The sequence below is a fragment of the Hakea prostrata genome, chromosome 4 (genome assembly GCF_041222555.1).
Source record: "Hakea prostrata isolate BN-2017 chromosome 4, UWA_Hpros_2, whole genome shotgun sequence".
NCBI classification, from domain to species: Eukaryota; Viridiplantae; Streptophyta; class Magnoliopsida; order Proteales; family Proteaceae; genus Hakea; species Hakea prostrata.
Genome location: NC_142603.1, coordinates 12,997,068 through 13,021,477, shown reverse-complemented (window position 1 = coordinate 13,021,477; position 24,410 = coordinate 12,997,068). Strand labels below are relative to the sequence as shown.

At 37.8% G+C, this 24,410-nt stretch overlaps 1 protein-coding gene across 2 annotated transcripts; it reads left to right on the top strand.

Annotated features, from left to right (window-relative positions):
- Positions 1 to 585: 585 nt before the first annotated feature.
- On the top strand, positions 586 to 22,616 carry RAD54 (DNA repair/recombination protein). 2 transcript variants are annotated; one of them, XM_089152318.1, is made up of 21 exons: positions 586 to 831; positions 1,070 to 1,450; positions 2,736 to 2,822; positions 2,933 to 3,173; positions 3,253 to 3,378; positions 3,495 to 3,551; positions 3,669 to 3,755; positions 8,875 to 8,970; positions 9,271 to 9,321; positions 12,897 to 12,971; positions 13,095 to 13,181; positions 14,655 to 14,746; positions 14,828 to 14,960; positions 18,247 to 18,366; positions 18,452 to 18,565; positions 18,658 to 18,741; positions 18,877 to 18,957; positions 19,041 to 19,099; positions 20,171 to 20,372; positions 20,804 to 20,902; positions 21,449 to 22,616. In XM_089152318.1, the coding sequence occupies exons 1-21, from the start codon at positions 668 to 670 to the stop codon at positions 21,773 to 21,775; spliced, it is 2,763 nt and encodes a 920-aa protein (XP_089008444.1). In that variant the 5' UTR covers positions 586 to 667; the 3' UTR covers positions 21,776 to 22,616. The 2 variants fall into 2 exon arrangements, with proteins under 2 accessions (XP_089008444.1, XP_089008445.1); XM_089152319.1 differs by lacking the exon at positions 21,449 to 22,616 and having other exon boundaries at positions 20,171 to 20,255; positions 20,329 to 20,372; positions 20,804 to 20,885.
- The last annotated feature ends 1,794 nt before the right edge of the window (positions 22,617 to 24,410 follow it).

Sequence of the window (24,410 nt, the reverse complement as noted above, 5' to 3'; positions counted from 1 at the left end):
CCCTACTTGCAAATGCGTTGCTTGATATTTCGTTATCAATTGTTGTGTGATTGTAAAAAAAAAAGAGGCAAATTATGTTATTTTAAACAAAATTTAGAACAAATTATACTCAACACATCAAAATAGAGGACTTAAAGTATTGACACCCTACTTTATGTTTAAAAAATACAAAGATCTCAAAATTATATTTTCATTCGATATATTTGTTAAATTTATCACGGAAAACAATTAAATTACTATTTATTTTTTAAATATATCCCTATAATAAACAGTGTTTGAAAGGTTTTCAATAATAAATTAGACAATTATATCTAATGAAAGTCCATTTTTGGGGTTGATGTGTTATTTAAACATAAAGTAAGCTGTCAGTACTTTGGCCTCCATTTTGGGTGCCAATGTAATATGCTCAAAATTTTTCTTATATGATGTCTCATCACTTCACTCAGACTTCCTAAAGGCGAGGGGTGTTATTGTTATAGTCTCAACTAATTGGGGGTTTAATGATAAATAGGATTCTTCAAGAGGCGGCGCTTAAAATTTCCCAAACATTCATTTACGTTGTAACTAGAAAGGGGCGCCGTTTGCATTTGTATTGCCGCCAAAATCACACAAATTAAACGAAAGATTTAAGCGGAACGAGCAAAAGCAAGCAAGGAAGAGTGCTTTTATGGAAGAAGACGACGATACTGTTTCTTCAGCCAGCGATTCAAGTGAGGAATACGTCGAAGTCGCAGAAGATGCTTGCGAATCGGAAGACGTCGAGGAGCAATCTTCTTCTGATTCTTCTATTCAGAGCGAAACTCGAAAAGAGAATGTTGCCGCGCTTGTGAGGTAAAGATGCATGAACTAATTTCCTCAATTCCTCTATAGAAAGCATGAAATTTCCGAGCATCGATCTGTGAATGTAGGGTTCCATTTTCGCATCTTTAGTTCCGAGATTGTCACTGAACTTCTGTTTTATCGATAGATCTGTGTCACCCAAAACAATGAATCTTGTTTTATGTTTTATTATTTCATTGAAAAAATAAAAAAGGAAAAAAAAAGGGGTTAATGGTTATTTGTTCATCAGAGGAAACCTTGTTGTTAGACGACAAGCGCTGCTGCCTCGTGTCCTTTCGGTTTCAGATGGAGCGGCCGTTGCTCGAAAGCCATTCAAGCCTCCATGTCCTCAATTATACAATGATCAGAATGACGAACTTGTTCGCCGCCTTTGGGCTCGTAAGAGATTTATCCCGTGGGGTTCTTCAAGGCCTGCATTGGTCGCTATAACCAATCGCTTGAATACTCCGACTGTGGTTGAGAAAGATATCCCAGAGGAAAGCGTGTCCCTTCCAGATGGGGTTGAGCCTTTGGTATTGTGGCAATCTGAAGAAACCAAAGAAGAATGTGGGAATTCGGCTTCAATTGTGGTAGATCCGTTACTTGTTCGTTTCCTTAGACCCCATCAAAGGTATTGGTTTTGCTTCAACTGATCTGATTTTTATTCATCAGAATTGTCATATTTAGGTTATATCTAACACTATTTACTTATTATTTAGAGAGCCACTACTATAGCCGTTAGCTGCATGTGGTAATATCTGTTATTTACCTATATTTTTAAGTATGTCGTCTAAAAATTTATCCAGTACCTTTATTTTAGATCTTATCACCAAAAAACATTATTTATTTTTTCATTTTTTTCTTCTCTTTGGGGGTAAGAAAATAAGATTATTTCAGATGGGAGGCAGATAAATACTACCGGTGAAGAAGAAAAGCTATCCAGTACAGTCACTTCTGTTTGAATTAGTGAAGGTCTTGATTTTGACCATGTACCTTTTTTTCATCTTTGTTTTGGGCTTTGCATATACATTCATAATTCAACAGTTGGAACTTTTCCAACTTTATAATTTATATATTATATAAATTGAGTATCATTTGGCTGTACATTTACTGTCACTCTCTGCACAGCAAAAAACCATAATCGAATTCCAAAGTGGATCTTAAAATGATATTCAACCAGATTCTTTGATGCCTGACGGGTTTGATTCTTTCAGTGGTTGGTTCAATTTATATTAAGAGTTATGAAAATACATCCATGCAACTCCATAAGTTAAACATGAAGGGCTAACTGAACTCCCTCTATGTTTGATTCAAAAATTGTTCAATAGCTTCAGCCTTTCAGGTACCCCCGATTTCATAAATCAACTGGGCTAAAAACTTTATCGAACAGCTCCATAGGCCAAGTAATGACATACACTCCAGGGAAATAAACTCACGAGATTGATCTATTCAAAGTTTCATAACGTAGGAAACCTTGCTTTAGCTTCTTCTATGTGCTATATTAATTCTTATTATAATTCCATCAAATGTGAACAACAGAATTGCTAGGTTAAATTTAGACTGACTTGTCAAAATTTCTCAACACCTCACATTTTCTGAGTTGAAGTCACCTATGTGGTGGTTACATAATGACTTATAGGTCTCTATTTGAACCTCTGAGGAGTAAAAAGTGAACCATCATAATTTATGATTAAACCCTTACCTTTGATGGGATGTCTTAGTGGGAAACTTGTTGTCACTTTTCCCTTGCTTCCTATGGAAGGGTGAAAATTTAGAGTCTTATTTATGAGGCTTTCGATGCATTGCCATTTGATATGAGTAATTGTTGAAGTTGATGATTTACCAATATCTTCTATCTTCTGTTAATTTAACCATCTTTTTATTAATTAGTCAGCATTTCTTAACTTTTCAACCAGAGATGGAGTACAGTTCATGTTTGACTGCGTTTCTGGCTTATCCAGCTCTGCTGGTATTTCTGGATGCATTCTGGCAGATGATATGGGGTAAAAAATTTCATTAAATATATGTATTTCTGTTGATATAAATTCTCCATTCTGTCATTCTTTTTTTCTTTGATCTTGTTTCAAGGTTGTTAGTTTTTTTCTGTGTACAGGTTGGGGAAGACATTGCAGTCAATTACGTTGCTTTATACACTTCTTCGTCAGGGATTTGATGGGAAGCCATTAGTTAAGAAAGCAATCATTGTCACCCCAACCAGCCTCGTCAGCAATTGGGAGTCAGAAATTAATAAATGGGTTGGGGAAAGAATTCATCTTATAGCGTTATGTGAAAGCAGCCGAGATGATGTCGTTACTGGAATTGACAGTTTCACAATACCTCAAAGCCCTTTACAGGTTTGTGTCCTACAGGTTGATAAGTTTCTTGATTTGTGCTGGTAGTCTAGTACTGATCCTTTTTATTTTTTTCTGTAAGGTGCTAATTGTTTCTTATGAGACATTTCGAATGCATTCGTCCAAATTTGATCAAAGTGGCTCCTGTGACCTTCTCATATGTGATGAAGCCCACAGGCTGAAAAATGACCAGACATTAACAAACCGGGTTAGAAACAAATTTTTGGTGTTTGTATAATTTGTATTCTTTAGTTTTATTCTTAAATACATTTGATGACAGTGCTAAATCTTTTTAGTAATTTTATGAGGGTTGTCCTGAATCAGGCATTGGCTGCTCTTTCATGCAGGCGGCGCATTTTATTGTCTGGAACTCCAATGCAGGTGAGAAAGCATTTGGCGGTGTTCTTTAAATGCTTCAAATCTTCAACTTATTTGTTGCTGACTGATTTTCGCTCCCCAACTAATATAAGGAAATTATCTCTTCCCCACATTTCACAGAATGATCTGGAAGAGTTCTTTGCCATGGTTAACTTCACCAATCCTGGAGTGTTAGGTGATGCTGTGTATTTTCGACGTTACTATGAGGTTAGTTGATTGCTTAGGATATTGTTTGTTTTTCTTGGACTGTTTGTAAACAGGGTAACCAATATTCTAGTAGGCTGTACAGCTTTCATCAATTTCAGGTAATAATAGTTTCTGCATGTACTTAGTGATACAGATCTAATGATTCTAATCATCTAAGCATGAAGGGAAGGGCAAACACTGTTCACAAGTTATATGAAAGTATTTGGAGTACTATTCGCGCAACATTGTTCACATGACCAGTTATATGGGCTCCATCTGGGCAGCTGGCTTAGAGGAGTTGATGTATATTAGGCTGCATGCCAGAAAGTACAACCACGAGTGTCCCCTGCACCAGCAGCACTGTTGTTATAGGGATTACCCTACACTAGGAGTAAAAATCATGGGCTGCCGTTGAGGTTTACTGTTTACTAACTTTTAGTTTCTTTTGTAGTCTTTGAGTAGTACTTCTAATTGGAGAATCCTAGTTGGAGTCCTTGTTAGACTTTACTTTCGGTTTTGTTTATCTATTGGCTATATAAACATGTAATCATCTGTTAAGTGTGGCTCAAGATCTTGATCTTGGCCTTTACAGTCACTTAAAAGTCGAGTTGGACATTTTTTTTTCTGCCAACTCAATTGGCCATCTTGTTGGGTTTTTGATGAGGGGAGGGGGGATGGGTCTAAAACTTGCTATATATCTTATATTAGGCATTTTGAACACTATGACACTGTTAGATTTATAAAAATGTCTAAATTAGAGTTTAATTTTGGACCAGAGTTTGTAACCTTGTAGGTGGACTATCTTGATTGGATGTTGTTTTCTGTTTCAGTCCATTTTCAGGCCTGAAAGTCAGGTTGTAAGTAGTGGTTTGTAGCTTTGGTCAATGTCCTAGAGTTTGTCTTGTCTGTGTAAATGTTGCAAAACTCCCCATTCTTTGGGCCCTTATAGGATCCATCTGGCGGATCCCATTAAGTTGGGATTAGGCTATGATGATGTGGTCAAATTTCTCCATACTGAGCTCCATTTGACCAGTTAGGGATGAAACTCTAGTCTCAGATCTGAAAGATGTAAAAATCTCCTGACCGCTACCAGCTACTAACTTGATATCTGAGCTAACTCTGCTGCAAATTCATGCCTTTGTATCTCAGCAATTAACCTCTGCTCGCTGGAAATGGGTGATACTTGGACCATAGCATCCCTGAATTGAGGCCTCTCCTCGATCCTATTGTGTTCCGCAACTAATGGCTGGGTTTGCCGTTCTTCACTAAGTTTTTGATTTCAGTCCTTTTCTTTTTTCACCACGTCATATCTTTGCATCTAGATCTAGATCTGATATTCCAAGGGTTTGTTAAATCATCAGAGACCCAAATAATCAATTGGAGTTTGAACTCCATGCGTCACACCCCACCCAGCTTGTATCGGATTCACCTGAAATACCGTGGATGTGATCCACAGTCAAAAGGATCCAAGTCTACATACAATCCCAAAATCAATTACACATAATAACATAATCAAAGAACAAGATTTAGAAGCATAAATAGTTATTACAGTTATCCATAAGTTAAAGTCAATAGAAGTCAAATGTTTAAAGTATAAATATTTAAAAGTGTTTGAGAGTGTTATTAGGTCAATTGTTCAGTTTCCCAGACTAAAAGAGTGTAATCCCAGTCAAAGTCCACCACGTCCTTAAATATAAGCACACGACGCTCGCAAGGAATGGACACCATGAGCCCTCAATGGACATGAGTTGCCATGGATCTCCATGTCCTTACCTGCTGGTTTATAATATGGCTCTGCCGGCACCAAATACTTCGGGATAGCGGGTCCTCATAACCTGCGAAAGAATTTCAAAACAAAACAGGTTTCCATGAGGGATGAGTTCCAATGAACTTAACGAGATCAACAATATCATATACCACACATTTAATACATGTACGAGCCATGAAGTGTAAGTGCAATGTAATAGAGCAATGTATATGCAAGTATGCTCTTATGAATCTGAAAATGCTAGTTTTTATCTAAGTAGACGCGTATTAAGATACAACACCAGCCTCCTTTGGGAAGTCTCAGATAGACCCTAACGGCTCCAACTGAACTGGGTGTCACGACCAAGGTATAGGGATAACGGTCCAATCAACGACCATGGCTGGGGAATAGGCCCATACTCTCTCACCACGACTATTGGTGTGAGAACTGGCGCATGTCAGGGAACTTGCTAGCCCAATGCAAGAGGTCATCTACTCGATCATCTCATACTAGGTTCGGATATCTTTTTTATGGCACCGACCAACTTGATTAGATATCTTTGCCTATCTAGGAAAGGTTGCATCCTATGGCACCAACCAACTCTGACAATGCCTCCCTTAACCCTATGGTCATTCATATATAATAGACAGGTTACCTCATGTCCCCTCACCTACTCTAATAGGCTATTGGGGGCCCATGAGCCCCTTATTATATGCAACCCTACCATGAATGACATGTGATCTGTTTGTGTTCCCTCACCTATTCTAATAGGACATTCGGCTCCTAACAACCTAGCATCGCTGCTAGAGGTCATTTGGCTTCAATACCCTTGCCGAAAAGGTGATGGCATGATTAAGGGGTTCCTAATCATGCGTTTAGACACTTATAACAAATGAACATAAGGCCTATATGAGATGTAGTGGTACCAAGGGCAATGGGCAAACCCACAACCCCGAGTAAGATATACATGTATGCATTATCCACCCATTTCCCATTATATCAAAATCACAATCATAATTGAAGATGAAATAACAAAGTGACATAATTAAATTAAGTTCATGTTGCTACCCATGCATGCATGCACTACAACATCAATCCACATAAACATACACAAGCATGCATGATTAAATGAAATAGAGCATGAATCAAATAATGTTAGTGTCTCTAATGAAACCAAAATGTCCACAATTAGAAGGCCAAATAATCATCAAAACCCTAACAATTATATAGAATGTCTTAGAATTAGGGTGTAAAATTAAATCCGATGCAAATCGGACATCACCACCCGACTTGACCCAAGAAGGGCCTCTCGGTTGGCGTACCATGGCCAATCTATCGCCCCCTGGGTGCGAACCTTCCCAGCTCACAACTTTGCTCAGCTCGAATCCCCAACTTAAAGGGATTTTGGGGCTCATTTAGAACAACATTCTTATCCTAATGACTTGCTCAAAATCCCCTAACAAGTCCCCTTTCAAATCATCCCGAATTCCCAACATTTCTTAGAGTTAGGGTATTCCTGAGATAATCTCTGAGATAGCGTACAGGGACCAAAATGGGGTTATTCCACCCTTCATTGCACAATGGGGGTTGAGATAACAAGGAACATCAAGATAACATCATTGCATTCAGCCACCGCAACCCATTGTTAATTCCACCAACCAACTATAAATGCATCAAAGAAATTATTAGAAAGTGAAGAGAGATGGTTTTCTTATCTTAGTGCACCTTCAATCTAGTGATTCAAGCTTTGTCACACACAAAACCCCAAGAATCTCACCAACTCCAAGACTTCTCTCCACTCTAGAGCTCTTAGCTTCCAAGAAACATAAACAATTTGTTTGTGAGGCAAAAAAAGCTATAAAATAGGGTTTTTCAAAGTCAAATTCCATATTTACCCTTTTTTTGGGTAGGTGGCAGTCAGTCAACTGGACCAATATGAAAGACTGCCCCCTCAAAATGTGCATCAAGGTGGATTTTTTGGCGAGGTTCATCCGGAGACTTACCTAACCTTGCTTAGCTTGGGGACCTTCCAACCTCGATTTTCGTGCATGCCAAATCCACCTTCCAAAACTGTTTGGGTTGGCTTTAGACCTTTTTCCAAAGTCATTTAGAGTGACTGGGTCATCATCTTCATCATTCGTGTCCATGGGCTTAACTCCAGACCCATGGCCTTAACTTGGATGGCCCACAACTGCCTTCTATTGGCACTCTAGGTTCTTGGATGTGCAAAATAGGCTTTCGGGTTAGGATTCTAGGGGATATCACACCATGGTTGGTTGCTGATTAGTGTTCATAGTGTATTTATCTTTTTGGACTTTGCACAGTTTCACAAAAGCTAAAGAGAGCATTGTGCTACTGGTTGTGTTAACTTTGGGCTTGAGTTGCTCCTTATCTCAATGAAGTATAATTGGAAGTCTAAGAGACTGATAAATGATAATACATTTTGATATCAGTTCCTATATTGCGTTATAAGAGTGATTGTTTTTGAGGTCAGTGTTGTGATATCTAGGCCTAGCCATACATTAGAAGGCACTCTTTCGCTCATCTGGTTAGTTCTTCCCAAATTCAATAGTCTTAGAAGGTTACTGACTTCATCAGGCATTGAGCATGCGAAACCAAATATTCCAAACCTCCCCAAAATTTTAAGACAAGCAATATGATGCATTGTCTTTCCTTTTGTAGACACATGTAAGTTGTAACAAGTGTTAGCATTTACAAATCCCTTATAATCAGGTGATTCAAAGTGAAGATTTTTTCTAATAAACATTCCAAACAGAGGACATCAACTGGATTCCGTTTTATCCATTTCTCTCAAGAACTGTGATTTGCTTCTTCAACATTTCCACTTGATGAGGGAGGCTTGGTCAGCTTTATCAGATATTCCTGAATCAAAGATCCTCCCATAGTTTGGTTTTGCCTCATTTAACCTTTTCTATTTGATGCATTTTTTTGTTATTGGCCATATGCACGATATAATGTAGGTGGATGAGCCAATACATAAAGTAGAGATATGCATCTTGATGTGGTTTAATGGACTGATTATGTGAAAGCATACCAAATTGTTGCATTTATGAATTGCATATCTATGAAACATTAACATTGGTTTTTTTTTTTTGGGATTCTTTAATTGCAAAAGTACAATTTCCTAATCTAGTTATTATGGTTGACTTTTGTATTCTAATGGGACATTTACCTGCCAAAATTTTCATATATAGATGCTATCTGTTGGTATAAGGCTAATATTGTATTTGCTAGAATAAATCATCTTTCTTACAGTTAAATTTTTGTAATTTTTAAAATTGTATTGTATGTATTGTTAGCCGTAAGAGTTTTTTGTTAGCATGTAACTTTACTCGTTGTCTTGTCATATTGTAATGTGTGCCCTAATTCTAGACTCCGATCATTTGTGGAAGAGAACCTACATCAACTGATGAAGAGAGAAAACTTGGTCTTGAGCGATCTACAGAACTTAGTGCCAAAGTAAATCAGGTGATCATCTCTTAGCAGTTGATATGGCTAAAGTTAGAGAGCTGCCTCTGGTTTTTTAATATAGAGGCATTTATTTTAGTGTTACAGTAAAGTAATGCTTTTTCACCCCCACCTCCCCAACCCCAGAAAAAGAAAAAAAAAACACTAATGCTTTGGTTCCTTAAAACTGCAGAATTTCTTATGCCCATATTCTTAGAAAATCAGCTTTGCTTATTCTGTCCATAACTGATGGCTAGTATAGGTTTTCAGTAGAATTTTCATTTTCTTCCTTTTTAACTAACACGCAGATTGGCCTTTCAGTTTATACTGCGGCGGACAAATGCTCACTTGTCAAATCACTTACCACCTAAGGTATGGTGCATGTTTTGGCCCCTCTGTCACAAAAGTTAATCTAGCTTTGAGTGACGTGCTTCACATCTTTTTCTTTAATGCTAATACTATTTGTTTTTAAGAAATTTCTTTCCTGCAGTTCGTTGTTCAGCTGTAGTTCTAACTTTTATGTAAGCCATACGTAGCAGAGATTGGAAAGGTTTGTAAATTTGGCCAAAGAGTTTATGAGAATAATTAATGACTGAGACTTGAAAAATTCTGGAAGAGTCATTACAAACAGTTGATAATTTTTTTCCCTTTAACTTCAAAGGATTGGAGTCCCAATTCTGACAAAGTGGTCTGAAGTTGGAGGTCCATTTCCTATTTACGCTCCATTATCTACATTGCTCTTCTTAATTGCCAAACACTCCATCCTGTATGTCATGGCCGATCTTACTAGTGTCTTGGAAAATTTTCTCTTGAGCTTACTTTGTATAAAAATTCTTTTGCAATTTTAATTTCTTTTCAAATTTATTTATACTCTTCCAAATGACGAACGATGCAGCAAGTCTGTAACAAGTTGAAATGATTGGATTAACATGTAAGGTAGGAAATTAATATCGTGTTCGCTATAATATCATGGAGAATGTTGGTAATTCATATAGACATCCTTCTATAAACCATACTTGTGGATCTAGGGATTCAGTGAACTCTTTTAGCTCCAGTTTGACCTTATGGTGGTCTACACCACTTCTCTTGTCTTGCCCTCCATTGAAATAGGACCTCAGATAGACCTCCAGTGATGCTTGTGCTCCTTGGGCCCTTCTTTGTTGTCCTTCTTCCACATCATAACGGTCATACATGGGATTGTCATACCTAGATTCTTTAATATGCCGGAATTCCTGGGTGGATAGAGTTCAGCCTCTCCATCATCTCTATTCCTCCTTGCGCCACTGGCTTCTTCTCTGTGGGGTACGTACACCTGGGAATTGAGTCTAGGTGGTGGTGGTGTCTATATGGGGCCTCCAATTCTAGCTTGCTCCAGATTAGTCACCCTTGCATTCCGATCTTGCAACTGTGGTAGCATGTCTTGTTGGGTTTTCAGAATTTTCTCTTAACCCAATTTAGGGTTAGGGTTTCTTGGAAAGATTCCCTACAATTTAAGGTTTTCCCAGAATCTTTCAGCACCTAATATCAGAAAGTCAATAGGATTATTTTAAGGTACCAAGGATGTCCTTAAAATTATTTGGGAAGGTTTGGGTAAGATTTTGTTTAACAAAAGTAAATGGGATGAAAAATTTGGTTAACAGAGAAATGTGAGATGGGTTAGGTTTCAACGTAATCCGAGATGGGATGGTTTACTTGATAATAGGGTATCCAAACTTACACTAGGCAAGATGGGAAGGGAAAGGGAAGTTTGTGATTGGGATGGGAGGGTTTAGGATAAATCTTTTGGGTGAAACAATTAATAAAGATAATTTTGAGGTTTTCGGGAATGGATCTTAGATAAGGGTTTGAAGATCTTGTCAATCTTTGAATCTTTCCTATTCTTTTCTTATCTTTTTCTTTCTTTCTTTCTTTCTTGTTTGAGATCTTCTGCAAGTCAGAAACAGGGGAGGGAGGGTTGCGGTGAAGAAAAGCGAGGGAAAGAGGGGGCAGCAAGGTATGGGAGACTCAGGGGAGGGGCTGGGAAGGATCACAGGGGCTGGGGAGGGTTTTAGGGGCTGTCGGATATCGGAGGAGCTGCTGCAAGAGTTGCTACAGCAAGAGAGAGGGTTTTTGGGTCTTGCGCAAGCAGGGGAGGGGCTGAGGGAGGGGTGCGATGGGTGTGGGAGGTGAGGGAGGGCGTTGGGTGTCTGCTGTATTTCCTGTAAGCTTCTGTAGATTCTTGTAGATGTCAGGGCAGGAAGAAGAGTATTAGAGCTGCAGGTAGGTTCTGATCTTTGAAGGAGACACTCAATTCTTGACTCAACCATGGCCCCCTCAGCAAAAGGGCACAATCCTCAACTCAATTAATCTTTTCAAATACTCAGACTTAACGAAATACAATGAAAGACTAGGCTTATTTATAGCCTATTAAAGACTCCATCCTAAGTGGGTTTCCTTTATAAATTAGGATCCCCTTACAATTGATCTTGACCATCCAAATAAAGACTTAAAGATCCACTGGAATTTCCTTGAAAATAGATTCCCCCGTAGGACTCTAATACTCCAACAATAATATAAGGAACTCTTCTTGTAAAAAATACTTGAAAGAGTCTTTATCTTTAAAGAAGGCTCCTAAGGATTCAAGAACTCATCTTTAACTTAAATACGACGTCTAACTAATCAAGTCTTTTTTGAAAACAAAAAACTAAAACTCTGAAAATTAAATCAGCAAGTAACTAGCATTTGAATGGACCAAACTACCCCTCTTAGCGGGGTTTGGCCAGCCCTAGGTGCACCATTTTGGAGTGACCTTGGGGCCCACTCTAGGGTTTGGGCCAGGGAGGACCCTTGTTCACATCAAGGGGGGAAAATTGATAGAGGAAGATATCCTAGCAACATCTCTCTACAGGCAGTCAACCACATGACTCTTCATCCTCCAAATGAAAGATAAACCTTCTGTTCCTTGCGACAGGATTTGGTTTTTTACGCAATCAGACCTTAAACTTTAGAACAATTACCATAGCAAAACTATGACCATTACCAGCCTGTAGACATAGACTGGGTTAGTTTTACCATTATGTTTATTTATTATTTAGACTTTTCCTTAGAAGCTTAGTTGTCAAGGTGGCAAGGTGACTGAAGAAGGTGGAGGGCTGCAAAAGCGCTTAGGCAAAGGGTTCCTGTTTAGGTGATCATGGCGCCCAAGTTTATGGTTTGTCTGGTGTAATTTGATTAGATTGAAAGAGCTAAAATATCCAGAGGCAGAACTGATATGATATGGGGAAAGTGGTAAGGAAACACATGCATATCTTAGGCTAATATGATATATATGTATGACAAATTGACAATAGCTGAATGAGAGGTAATGACTCATGGAGCCAACCCCATTTACTTGGGATAAAGCTGAGTCGTGGTATTTAATTCAATATTTATGTGAAATTACAGGATTCACCCTCTTGAAAGTATGTTTTATCAGAAAGCAAAAAAGCTAGGCTACAACTTTCCTCCCCACCCACCCCCCCTGAAAAAATAAAAAAAATAAAAATCTAACCTTGGTTACAAGAAGACTTCTCCATTTTGTTTATTTGCAACACAACAGCCACTGGAAAGTAATATGATATATTTATGCTAGTAGTGGCCTAATATGAGAGAACCAAGATATAATTAATAAAATGTAAAATATAATATAAGCATATTCATCAGGAAAAAAAGGCAATAAGATAAGTCAATGAAAATTTGTGAAGTGTCAATGAGGCGTGCTTTTACTTCTTGGACTAAGAGTTTGGACGCTTAGATGGTGCCTCGCGGACAACTTGACAACTATGGCTGGAACAGCTTTTTTGATATTAAATATTCATTCCCTGATAATATTTCTATTTGTCACTTGCCAATATTTGGTTGATAGGAAATTTTAGGCAGTAAGTGTGTTGAAATTGCTACTAATCTAAGCTATTTATATGCCCATGCAGATGGTCGAAGTGGTTTGCTGCAAGCTTACTCCTCTACAATCAGAACTTTATAATCATTTTATACAGTCTAAGAATGTAGGTTGCCTTCATTGCTTTTCCTATTGATTTTGTTCTTAAAAATGTTATTATGATACTGATGGATGTAATGTAATGGGAAATGAACACTGGACTCATTAAACCCTTTGATTTCCATCCCAGGTCAAGCGGGTACTTACAGAAGAGACCAAGCGGTCAAAGATTTTGGCGTATATCACTGCTCTTAAAAAGCTTTGCAACCATCCAAAGGTTTTTTTTTTAAAGAAACTTTCTTAAAGAGAGGGTGCCAACTCCATCTTGTATCATTTTTGGGAGTTTTCTGGGGATACAGATTTTTGTCATGTTATAGAGAATGGAATATGGGTTATGCATTTTTCTTTTCATGATGTTCAAAATAGTAGCTGTTGTGATTTCTTTATTTCAATTTCCATATTTCTTTTTGCAAAATATATTTTGTTTATACCACAGCCTACTTTTGCTGGCAATAGTGAATATTTAGTGGCAATAGCTTTTCTAGGAGTACAATAGAAGCATAAAACAATGCTAGGCAAACTCAATTAATTATTTCTGTCACATCAAGGTATTATGTTATTGACAAGTTTCTCGACAACATGATGTGGAAGTGTTAGAGACGCAAAGACTTTTTGAAACCTAACAAGGCTTTTGCTTTAATAAGCGATACTGGAAAATTTATTTGTTTTTTGAGGGTTATTCTGGTAATTGCATTTTTTTTTTTTTTTTTTTTTTTTTCATATGGTTGGATAGGAAATTTTATTGAGTTTATCTCAAATTCTGAACCCACTGGAGGGCAAGGAGCCATGTAGCCAATCCCATTTAGTTGGAAAAAGTCGAGCTTTTTTATTGATAGAGCAGAGCTAGATTAGCCTTTAGAAACCGTTTCCCAGAAGGAATCAACTTTATAGTAAAAGTGTAAGAAAAATATTCAAATATTAAAGACATAGAACTTCTAAAGCATAGGACAGGAAGAGGGACACCAGATTTGGTTCCAGAGCTTTGTAGTTGGAACTCTTTAGCTGGTTATCAACCAATACAAGTGTTGGATTTGAGTATGTCTTGTATTCTACAGTCTGGCTGTATTTGTAATTATAATGGGTTTTGGGTCAATTTGTAGTACTGGGATAAAATTGTAATTATATGGAGATTAAGGTTTTAGGTTTCCCTATAAATAGTCTGTGGGATAACCTAGTAAAAGAAAGGCAAGCAAAGGGTGGCACTTTGTAAGGTGTGAGAGAGGTAAGGTTTTCAAGAAATAGCGGAATCTTTCTTTGGTGGGCATAACCAATTTTACTGAACCACGGTAAATTCCTTGAGAGTGTTTTGCTTGTGTTCTTCTTCGTGGTTGTGCATCCATCCCTAACTACAATTAACTAAATTAGAAAATACATTACAATGACTGTCCCCACCAAATTTGGTTAAGTTGATGGCTGAACCTTGCTTCAGCCGAGCAACTCATGACTTGACTAAATTTCTGCTTCCTCCTTTCCTATGCTATTAAGTATATCGGATCTGTGTCTGACCTGTGCATAAATGTCACATGGAAGGATTTTGGGTTTTTCAGTAAACCTTTTCAAAGATCAGCACCTCACCAGTATATGAGTACCTTGCAGATATTTGGCCCTTTAGAATTTGCTTCTTGATTCAATTCAAGGTTGTCCTATCTCAAAATTGGCTCTATTTTCACCATGGTACCTTGTTTTATAGCTAATCTATGACACAATCAAAAGCGGGAGTCCGGGAACGTCAGGGTTTGAGGACTGTATACGTTTTTTCCCGCCAGAGATGTTTTCTGGGAGGTAATTTTTTTTTTGTTCTCTGAATTTGTACATTTATGGTTTAGTGACTTTCTCAGGCATGCAAGTTTGTTGCTTTGTCAGATCGGGTTCATGGACAGGTGGTGATGGGGCTTGGGTTGAACTGTCTGGAAAGATGCATGTCTTAGCTCGGTTACTTGCTCATCTGCGTCAGAAGACAGATGATAGAATTGTCCTCGTGTCGAACTATACACAAGTAAGTCTATATAGTAGTTATGGGCTTATGGCTTTATGAAGTGGTTTGGTATATTGTACTGCTTACCTTATCTACATGGTAGGGCTCTAGTATTTTTAAAATTTCCTTTTTCAGGGCTTCATTATATCTGAATTTGGTAATACTGGACTAAAGTAGAATCAGTCTGTGAAACCTCTCCTGATTAATTCTGTATCCAGCCATAAGGGTATTAGTGCATAATCGTGGAGGGAGTGATCACAAGTTCTTCTTCTTCTTTCTCTCTTTCTCTCCTCCTTCTTCTTCTTTTTATTTTATTTTATTTTATTTTATTTTTTATTTTTAATATTTACAGCAGTTTTGTGTGATTGATGCATTCCTTTAGAACTTAAAGGAAAATTTATTAGACCGTTGTATGACCAGCTATGATGTATTATGGCAAGAGTGTTGGTAGTTGAGTAGATTTGTATAGATAAACTCAACGTAGCAGAAATGAGGATGTTTAGATGGATGAGTGGCAAAATTAGGAAGGATAAAGTAAGAAATGATCATACAAGAGTGGGTTTGGGAGTAACTCCAATGCATGATAAGCTGTGAGAAAGTCGTCTGAGGTGGCTTTCCATGTTCAACAGAGGCCTTCAAATGTTTTAGCATGGGAGAGTGTTTTAGTCTATATTGAAGGAATTAAAAGAGCTAGGGTAGACCTAAAATAACTTTATGAGACTTAGTGAAAAAAGACAGGCCTGACTTGCACCTCGTATCCAAATGGCCTTGGATAGAGCTGATGGGAAGGCATGGATCCATGTTGCCAATCCCATTTAGTTGGGGTGAGGTTGATTTGTTGTTATGTTGAGAGCTTTTCTCGTATTTGAGGCTATGGTACTTTGTTCAAAGGAAGCTATAAACTGAAAGCTATGAGATGTAGAGCACTATCTTTTTTTTTTGTGTAGATATATAAAGCAATCAGACGTAGAGCACTATCTTTGTTGTGTAGATATATAAATTATCTGTTATGCCCTGCTTAGTTATTCATAATTTATTATTGCTTTTAAAAGTGGTTCTCTTCAATAGTTGAATGTCATTATTATCATTATTGTAGGGAAGCATTTCGTTTCTTTTCAATTCGTCAGGTTTCCTCAGGACAACGTTTGCTAGAAAGAAAACGTACATTAATCATTAAAATCGTGGGACGTTCCACAGAGTCTAATATTATGAAGGTAGCAAGCTTGCCCTGAGTAAGAACAAACTTAGAAAGTTTGAATAAGAACTAAGTATACTGAAAAGTGAAACTAAAATCTGTCTCAACTGAGCTAGAATGGTAAATATACAATCCAATTGGTCCTCAAGAGTATAAACTCAAAGTAGAAACAACACAAGACCTTCTGGATCCTTCTAACCAATCCCCTTTAGTTTCTTCATGCTTGTTGACCAGACACAGGAATACAAAATTGGTAGCAATCTGGAATCATCGAGAAAACTTCCTTATTTCTGGCTTAAATAAAAGAGAAAACTCTTATCACATAATTTGGGGTTGGAAGACTCAAAAACTCTTTGACCAAATAGGTTAGTCCTATGTTACTGTGATCCGGTCCACTAATTAATGTGAAGGACCAGGACTGCATTTTGGCTAGTGCATTGCTTGATGAAGAATTGGTCTGTATCATCACTTTGAATCAAGTAGCATCATAACGTTGCTGGGGATCAAGTAGCCACATCAGATTATTGCAGGCAAATACCTCAATATAAGGTTGGTGGGATTCAGACATCATATGGTTTCTGTTAAGCAGACAATAGAAGGTTGATATGGACCACTAATAAATTGTATTGTTGCTGAATGCCATGGGTAACTGTCTTCACATATAAATTGTTGCTGACACGAACAAATAAATAATAATAATTTTCAACTGATGACTTGAGCAGATAACAATAGTAATCTTTAATGAACTGGATCCTGAATCATTGTATTCTGAATATCCACTGGCAGTAGAAAGCCAGTGAGGTTGCTGCAAAACTGGATTCATGGTTGGAGGAATGATAGACTGAGGATGCAAGGATGTGAATCACAACCTAATGCATCTGAATCCCAGGCAATATAGCAAACCTTTGAGTAGTGGCAGCTGCAGAAAGGGTGCCATATCCTAGCAGGAACAAGGCCAGCAGCAGCATTAAAGGGTTACTCCAACTGATTCTAGATGTGACGTTAATTCAGGTTGAAGATGGCTGGGGTATCCCAATCCCAATCCGTAACTGCTTCTGATTTCCAACTGGGTTGGCTGACTTGCATAAGGGAACGAACAAAATAAATAGGGATTACTACTTTAGTGTACTGAGCGTTTGTTTTTTAACCTTGAGATGATGAACAATTGATTGTAGAAAACTGTGGAGGAATAGTATTGCAGAAACATTTTTTTAGGTGGTTTAAGCTAGAGATTCATAGCCCTTTCTTCTTCTGATACCATGTGGCAACGAAACTAGAGAGAAAGCAAAGCCGGATCCATAAAGAGAAACAACGATAGGGGAGTGGGTGTAACTGAACTACAATAGATTGAACTTGTCTATCAGGTGATGCTCTTATTTTATTTAGATCAAATTGCACCGACACCCCAAAATAGAGGCCTTAAAGCACCCCACTTTATGTTTGAAAAACATAGACACCCAAAACTGGATTTTCATTGGACACATTAGTCCAATTTGTTATTGAAAACCATTAAATCACTGTTTATTTTCTTTCAATTCCAAAAATATCCCTATCAAAATATGAAGGGGGGAACAGTGATTTATCAGTTTTCAGTGACAAATTGGATTAATGTGTCCAATGAAAATCCAATTTTGATGTGTCTGTGTTTTTCAAACATAAAGTGGGGTGTCAATACTTTAAGGCCTCCATTTTGGGGTGCCAGTGCAATTTGCTCTTTTATTTAATGAGGCTAATTCATATTCAATCTAAGACTCAACTAATAACTAAACCAAGAGACAACACAATAGGGAAAATTTTCCCTTACTGTCGCAGCCACTCTTACGGTACACATCTTAACAAGGTATAATGTGTGTTAGTGACATGTAAACTTATACCCTTGGGCAAAATGTAATTTACATATGCAGACTTGTTCTTCTGCTTAGATAAAATTTAATGGCTAATGCTTGTAGAGAAAAATGGTATGAGGGGCTGCTCTTGCGATGGCCGGGAGCAGAATCTAAGAGGAATAATATTTTAATAATTGTTATTCTTGTTACATTGACACTTCCCATCCCAGTTATTTTTTTTAGAAAGCTCAATTTCTGTTGTTTACACTTATTGATGATCCACTAGACCCTGGACCTTTTTGCTCAATTGTGCCGTGAAAGAAGGTATCCATACTTGAGGCTTGATGGAACCACGTCTATCAGTAAGAGACAGAAATTGGTCAATCAGTTTAATGATACATCTAAGGTACATAATTTTTTGATTTGGCCATACCTGTAATTTTTGCTTATTTATTGACTATTAATGACTTTGCCAACATCATGTTGTTCAGGATGAATTTGCCTTTCTCTTAAGCAGCAAGGCTGGTGGTTGTGGGCTTAACCTGATAGGTGGAAATCGGCTTGTACTTTTTGATCCTGATTGGAACCCAGCCAATGATAAACAAGTAAATGCTTTTGCGTCATATGAATTTAAAGAACCTACCATTCACATAGTCCGTGTCTTCTAATTTTTCCTATGGTTTCCTCCCATAAATAGGCTGCTGCAAGAGTTTGGAGGGATGGACAGAAGAAGAGGGTATACATTTATAGATTCTTGAGTACTGGGACCATTGAAGAAAAGGTTTTGATGACTTAAAAAACATTTTTCTCAGTTTAAAATATCTAACTGTTTCACATCTAAGAATTGTGTGAGAGTTTGGCCCCTAAGCAGGTATTTCTTTTGATTAATTATGGTGGATTCTGTAAAATCTAATAGGTATATCAGCGTCAAATGTCAAAAGAAGGACTTCAGAAAGTTATCCAGAAGGAGCAAACGGATGATGGTCTTAAAGCACAGGTTATTTAAAAGCTGCCTATATTTTATTGTTTAAATATTATTAGATGTTTTAGAGCAAACTCTAAGGATTGTGTTTGTTTCAGGGGAACTTTCTTTCAACAGAGGATTTGCGTGATCTTTTTACATTTCATCAAAATGTGAGGTAAATATCTCACTTTTGTTCTTGAGTACCAATAATCTTCTTCAGTTACATTTAGTAGGTCAGTGTGTTTTTAAATGAAAAGTTTCCCACATATGTGCATAGATAAAGACTTAGAATAGTAGGAAGTCTATTCTGTTTTCCAGCTGAGGCATCACTAGCTGCATGATGAAGACTGAAAATGGGTAGTGGACATTAAATATTAATCCAAGGTTTTAGATTGCCTAATCCAGATTGGTGTTGATTTTAACCGATAACATGCATATGCAATGGATCATCTAATCTGGGTTGAATGATTAGCTAGGATGATCCATGGTGTGAACTGTGACCATGGTTTGACGAAGTAGATTGAATTGGCAGAACTGGTTGATTCCATTTCCAATTCTTTCTGTTTTGAGGGTATTTAACCGACTCTGGTTCGTTCCCATCTGATATGGCATGATGGGAATCAGTGGATGCTGATCCTGTTATCAATTATGATTACTAGAACCTTGACTATGATATCAAAGAATCCTTACCATCGATTGGTCCTAGGAGTCTTACCTTCACAGGGCCTTTGGAATTTGACCGATAGAGACGAATTTGTTTCAAAGTGAATCTATTGTTCACTTATCTTCTCCTATGAACTTTTGCATTTTTGACATAATACTACAAAACAGGTAACTCAGGAAGCTAGATCAAACATCCTAACACATCATGGGAAGTGCAACCCAAAGACAGAATTAACTAAAATCTAAATCATCCCCAGAACCTGGATCCAAACTATTTATGGTGCCTATCATGTTCCTTAAAGTTATCATGCACATATATAATGCAGTGCAAGCTAATACTCTAGTAACATTCTATGGAAATGTTACTGATGCTAACTTGTCAGTGGTAATTATCTAGGCTATGCTTAAATGTATTCAATGATTTGGTGGCTTTTCTGTACATGCATGTCTTTCTCTGTGTGTGTGTGAGTGCAGGTGTGCCTGTGTATTAATTAGTATATAGCATGGCCTGGGCTTAGCTTCCTTCTCCAGATAATCTGAAATAATTTGAAATTAATAGATTCTAATTTGGTGCACTGTGCAGGTCCGAAATTCACGAAAAGATGAATTGCATACGTTGTGGAAGACATGATCTAGGGGCAGATGACTATCCTGAGGATGCAAATGAGGTAGAAGATAGCAGCAACTCAACAACCGAATGTCGGTCTGACCAAATAGCTTCTGATATAGGTGGCTTTGCAGAATTTGCTGGATGTTTGCAAAAATTAAAAGATTCAGAGAAACAGGTTAGTCACAGGTCAAGTTTTATAATCTAATTTCATTCATGGGTTGAGAACTTGGTTTGAGAGGCCAACTTGGTGGTCCATAAAACCAAGTTTGACCGAGATCTCACTGTACTCCAGGCTTTTTTTTATGAGTAAGTGTTTGAAATCAAAGCTGGATTTGAAACTTACAGTAAAATTTTGAGATATCATCATAACCAAAGATATTGACTCGCAGGATATCTCGTCTCAGAATCTAAAAAAAAAGAAAAAAAAAGAAAAAACAAGATCTTACCATGAGTTCTCATACTATGGGTTTGCTATGTGCTTTGTTTCAAAATTCAGAGTTCTAAACTTGAAACTACATCTAGAAGAGGACATTAGTGGTTGGGCATGTCTTTTATATTTTTATTTCTTTGCACTTCTGAAAGTTGTTTTCAATTTTGTGTGCTCAGATAGGAACCCCCCTTGAGGAGGATCTGGGAAGTTGGGGACATCATTTTCACTCATTGTCAGTGCCTGATGCGATTTTTCAAGCTTCAGCTGGTGATGAGGTAAGCTACAATGTGTACTTCATCCTTGGCTTGACTATTTTAAGAAACATCAATATTGCATGCCTAAAGACTTATCAACACAACGGAAATAAGTTTATTGAATAGTAAATGCGATAAATGGTTTTTCTCAGTTTATTTTTCCATCATTTTCTTAATGCAACTTATTTATTTGTGTTGTGAAAATACATATTGGCAGCAGCTGGATGTGTAGGTGGACTTCTAGTTGGATTCGACTAGGTTTAAGGAAATCCAGCAACAGTCTGTCTATGAAGCTGTTTTTCTGGATTCTTCTAGATGTCTGATGGATCCTGCTTTCATATAGTCATTAATATGTTAATCAGCCCAGCTACTTTATGATACTAGCTTGACAAGAACTTCCATTTCATTGTCTGATAACCAAAAATAGAGTTCTGATTGTCAGAAGAGTGGAGGAACAAAATATTCATGTCTTCTGGTGTATTGATTGGTGGTCAGAAACATCCAGGAGCAAACAAAGTTCGTTTTATCTGCTGAAGTGCATAATCTTTCTATTACTTGTTTGTGCAGGTCACATTTGTTTTTACAAACCAAGTGGATGGAAAGCTTGTACCCATTGAATCAGCGATCAGTTCAGGACATTACAGTAAAAAGCCTTCGTTTGAGTGTCGGCGAATCCCACAACCAATTCCCTCCACCTCACCGCATGAGGATTCAACAAAGAGGTCTTCATCACCTGCTCTAAATAGGCCTTTTCAGAGGGAACCATTGAAATTGATGAGAACATCTTTAAAAGAAACAAGTCATGCACCGTTGAAGCTTAAACCTTCTATTGGCAATCTTTTACCCCTCAAAAGATTGTCTGGTGGTTCTGAAGAACATGATGATTTTATGTAAATTTCTTGGAGTTCACAGCTCCTCTTTATTCATCTAATTTTATTGGGGGGGGGGGGGGGGAAATCCACTGTCCTCTTTTCCCAGTTGCGTTGAGCTAATTCTAGTGGATTTGTCTTCTGATGAACAAATAAAAAGTGGTAGATACAGGTACGATACCTAGATCTTGTTGCAGCCAATTGAGATTCTTACCAGGGGTATAAAGTGCAGGGCTGCACCTGATGGGTTGAAAGGCAGACTTCAAACCAGTGGTCAAAGGTTGAAATTGGACCAACTGGTTAATATTGTCTGGTTTAAGCTTTGCCCGGTTAAAAGACTGGTCCTTTTATGGGTTTGGTTGGGCCCAAAGAAGAGTTCGGATCTGCGACCTCGAAAGTGCTCCCCGATGGCTTTTCCCCCCAAAATAAATGGGGGCCAGGAGTGTGTGATGGATTCTTTTAATAATATTTTTTAGCTGTAGGGCCTACCGATTTTCTGGTGGTAAAACCGTCGAGGAGTTCAACTCATGGCCTCTTCTTTGTATTTGTGTTCCTCATGCCTCTGAGGTACACTAGCTTTCTTTTTGTCTGTCATATAAAATGTTTTTGCTATTATGTACGAAACCAGTAGAGCTTCAATGTAAACCAGTGTTGGTTTGGAAGAGAAAGTATCCTTCTGGATATACAGCAAACGGGTAATTTAAATTGTGGGAAAACCCACTTTGCCACTTTCTGTCTCGCTCGGGTGACCCCCTGTGGAGCTGGGATTTCCCTGGACTTGTATTCTCACTCACCTCGGTTTTGATGCTTTCTTTAACTCCACGTGATTGCGGTCATTTGCAGAGGGTTATTTAACCCTTTATATCTTTTGTTTTCTTATGGTTCTGAGGTACTCTGGTGTACTAATGCAAAGCCATTTCCTTTTTTTCTTCTTTCCTCCTTTCTTGTGGGGTTGTGGGTGTTAATGGTGCATGCATGTGGTAAACATTGAGAATTTATATTACAGAAAGGACAACAAAGTGAAAACTTTGAACGGTCAATTTCTGTTTGATTTGGTGCTAGGCACGAAGCAGATAAAAAACAAGTTCATACGTGGAAACATCCTGTTCTACCATGTGAAAAGAACGGTGTAGATATGATTGCCTAGTCTCTGCCACACTTTTTTGGGTTTGGAATGGTAGGATCTCTATTGATGGGTAAGTTTCATGAGGCAACCAAGACTTGGATAGTATCCATTGTTTGCCCAGTTCTGATTCCTCATTCAACAACGGACTTGAAAAGTTATGCAGAGATGTTTTTGGGTCCAAACATTCTAGTTAAACTGATTGCTAGCACATAGTAAGCCATTATTTGTTTACCATGTACCTCATTGCTTCTTCCCTTGAAATGGAAGTTTCCAAACCCTGGGATCTTCATGACTGCTTGAATTTAATGAACTCAAAATTTGGCTATTTGACAAACACAAGTTTATCCGAAATTTGACATGCTATGTTATAGAGTTGAGTGTAGTCATGCACCAATTCAAATATGGAGACCTTCATCCATAATCAAAGGGAGTTGGGATCTCCAACCTGTAAGGGTAGAGGTTTATGCACTCTTTAAACCTCTCCACCATACTTTAGAGGGACGCTCATCTCGAGTATAGACCAACTCCTCCAGCGGGGAGGACAAAGGGCTTCTTTGATGCTTTATGACCACAAACTTGAGGGTTACAACTTACAAGGGACATATTGTGGGTCATATTTCTAAATTATTTTTATTTTTCTAATTTTTTCTTGTGAGCCTCTTTATTTTTGTGATCATAAAAGCATTGGTGTAATTCTTGTTAGGGGAAATCATGTAAGCTCAATCATCTCTTAATTCTAACAAGATGAATTAACGGTGGGACCTCCAATGAACTCTTCTTTTAATGTCTGGTGAAAAAAATATGAGAAGAGTACAAACCTATTTTGAAGTGTAAATGATCCGAAATCAATGAGAGGGTGGTACGGTGCCTATAAGTGGTACTGAGCCCCAAAGCTTAGAATGGAAAGATACTTGACCTTAAGGCACTCAATTTAGTCCATGGTCAGCTGTCCATGCATTTAGGCTTAGCAGTAACCCTTCACCATGTGCAAATAGTGCAATTACCAACTTAAGAAAGAGAGATCATTCGGTGGAATAAAACACAGATTACAAATGAGTACTGATTGTAAGCAACGAACAAAGGAGATTCCTTAAAAGTGTTGGAACAAGGAGAGGAGATTTGATTAAGGTAATAAATTGGAAAGTACCCAGAACCTAATGTTTCTTCTGATCCAACATTGGAATAAGAGCCATGAGCTAACCGCCCAGAAATATCATTTAAGACAAATTAACAAATTTAAAAGTAGGGAAAAAAGAAGTCTTGTTAACGAGTCAGGGAACCAAAAGAAAGACAACACACTTGGACCAAGCCTTCACTCACTGTTGACCAGCCTTTTAAAGGAATCCTTCTCTAGAGTAACCAAAAAATTCACCACTTGTTGCAACCCCATTCGGCCACACCACACCTGATCTCCACTGAAAAAGGGTAAACCATGTGAGTTCTGGAGTGTGTCAATGGTGGACTGCATATAGGGCTTCAAGAAAGAAAAACAATCACCCAAAACTTTCAATCTCTTCTCCTTTGTAGTGATTAA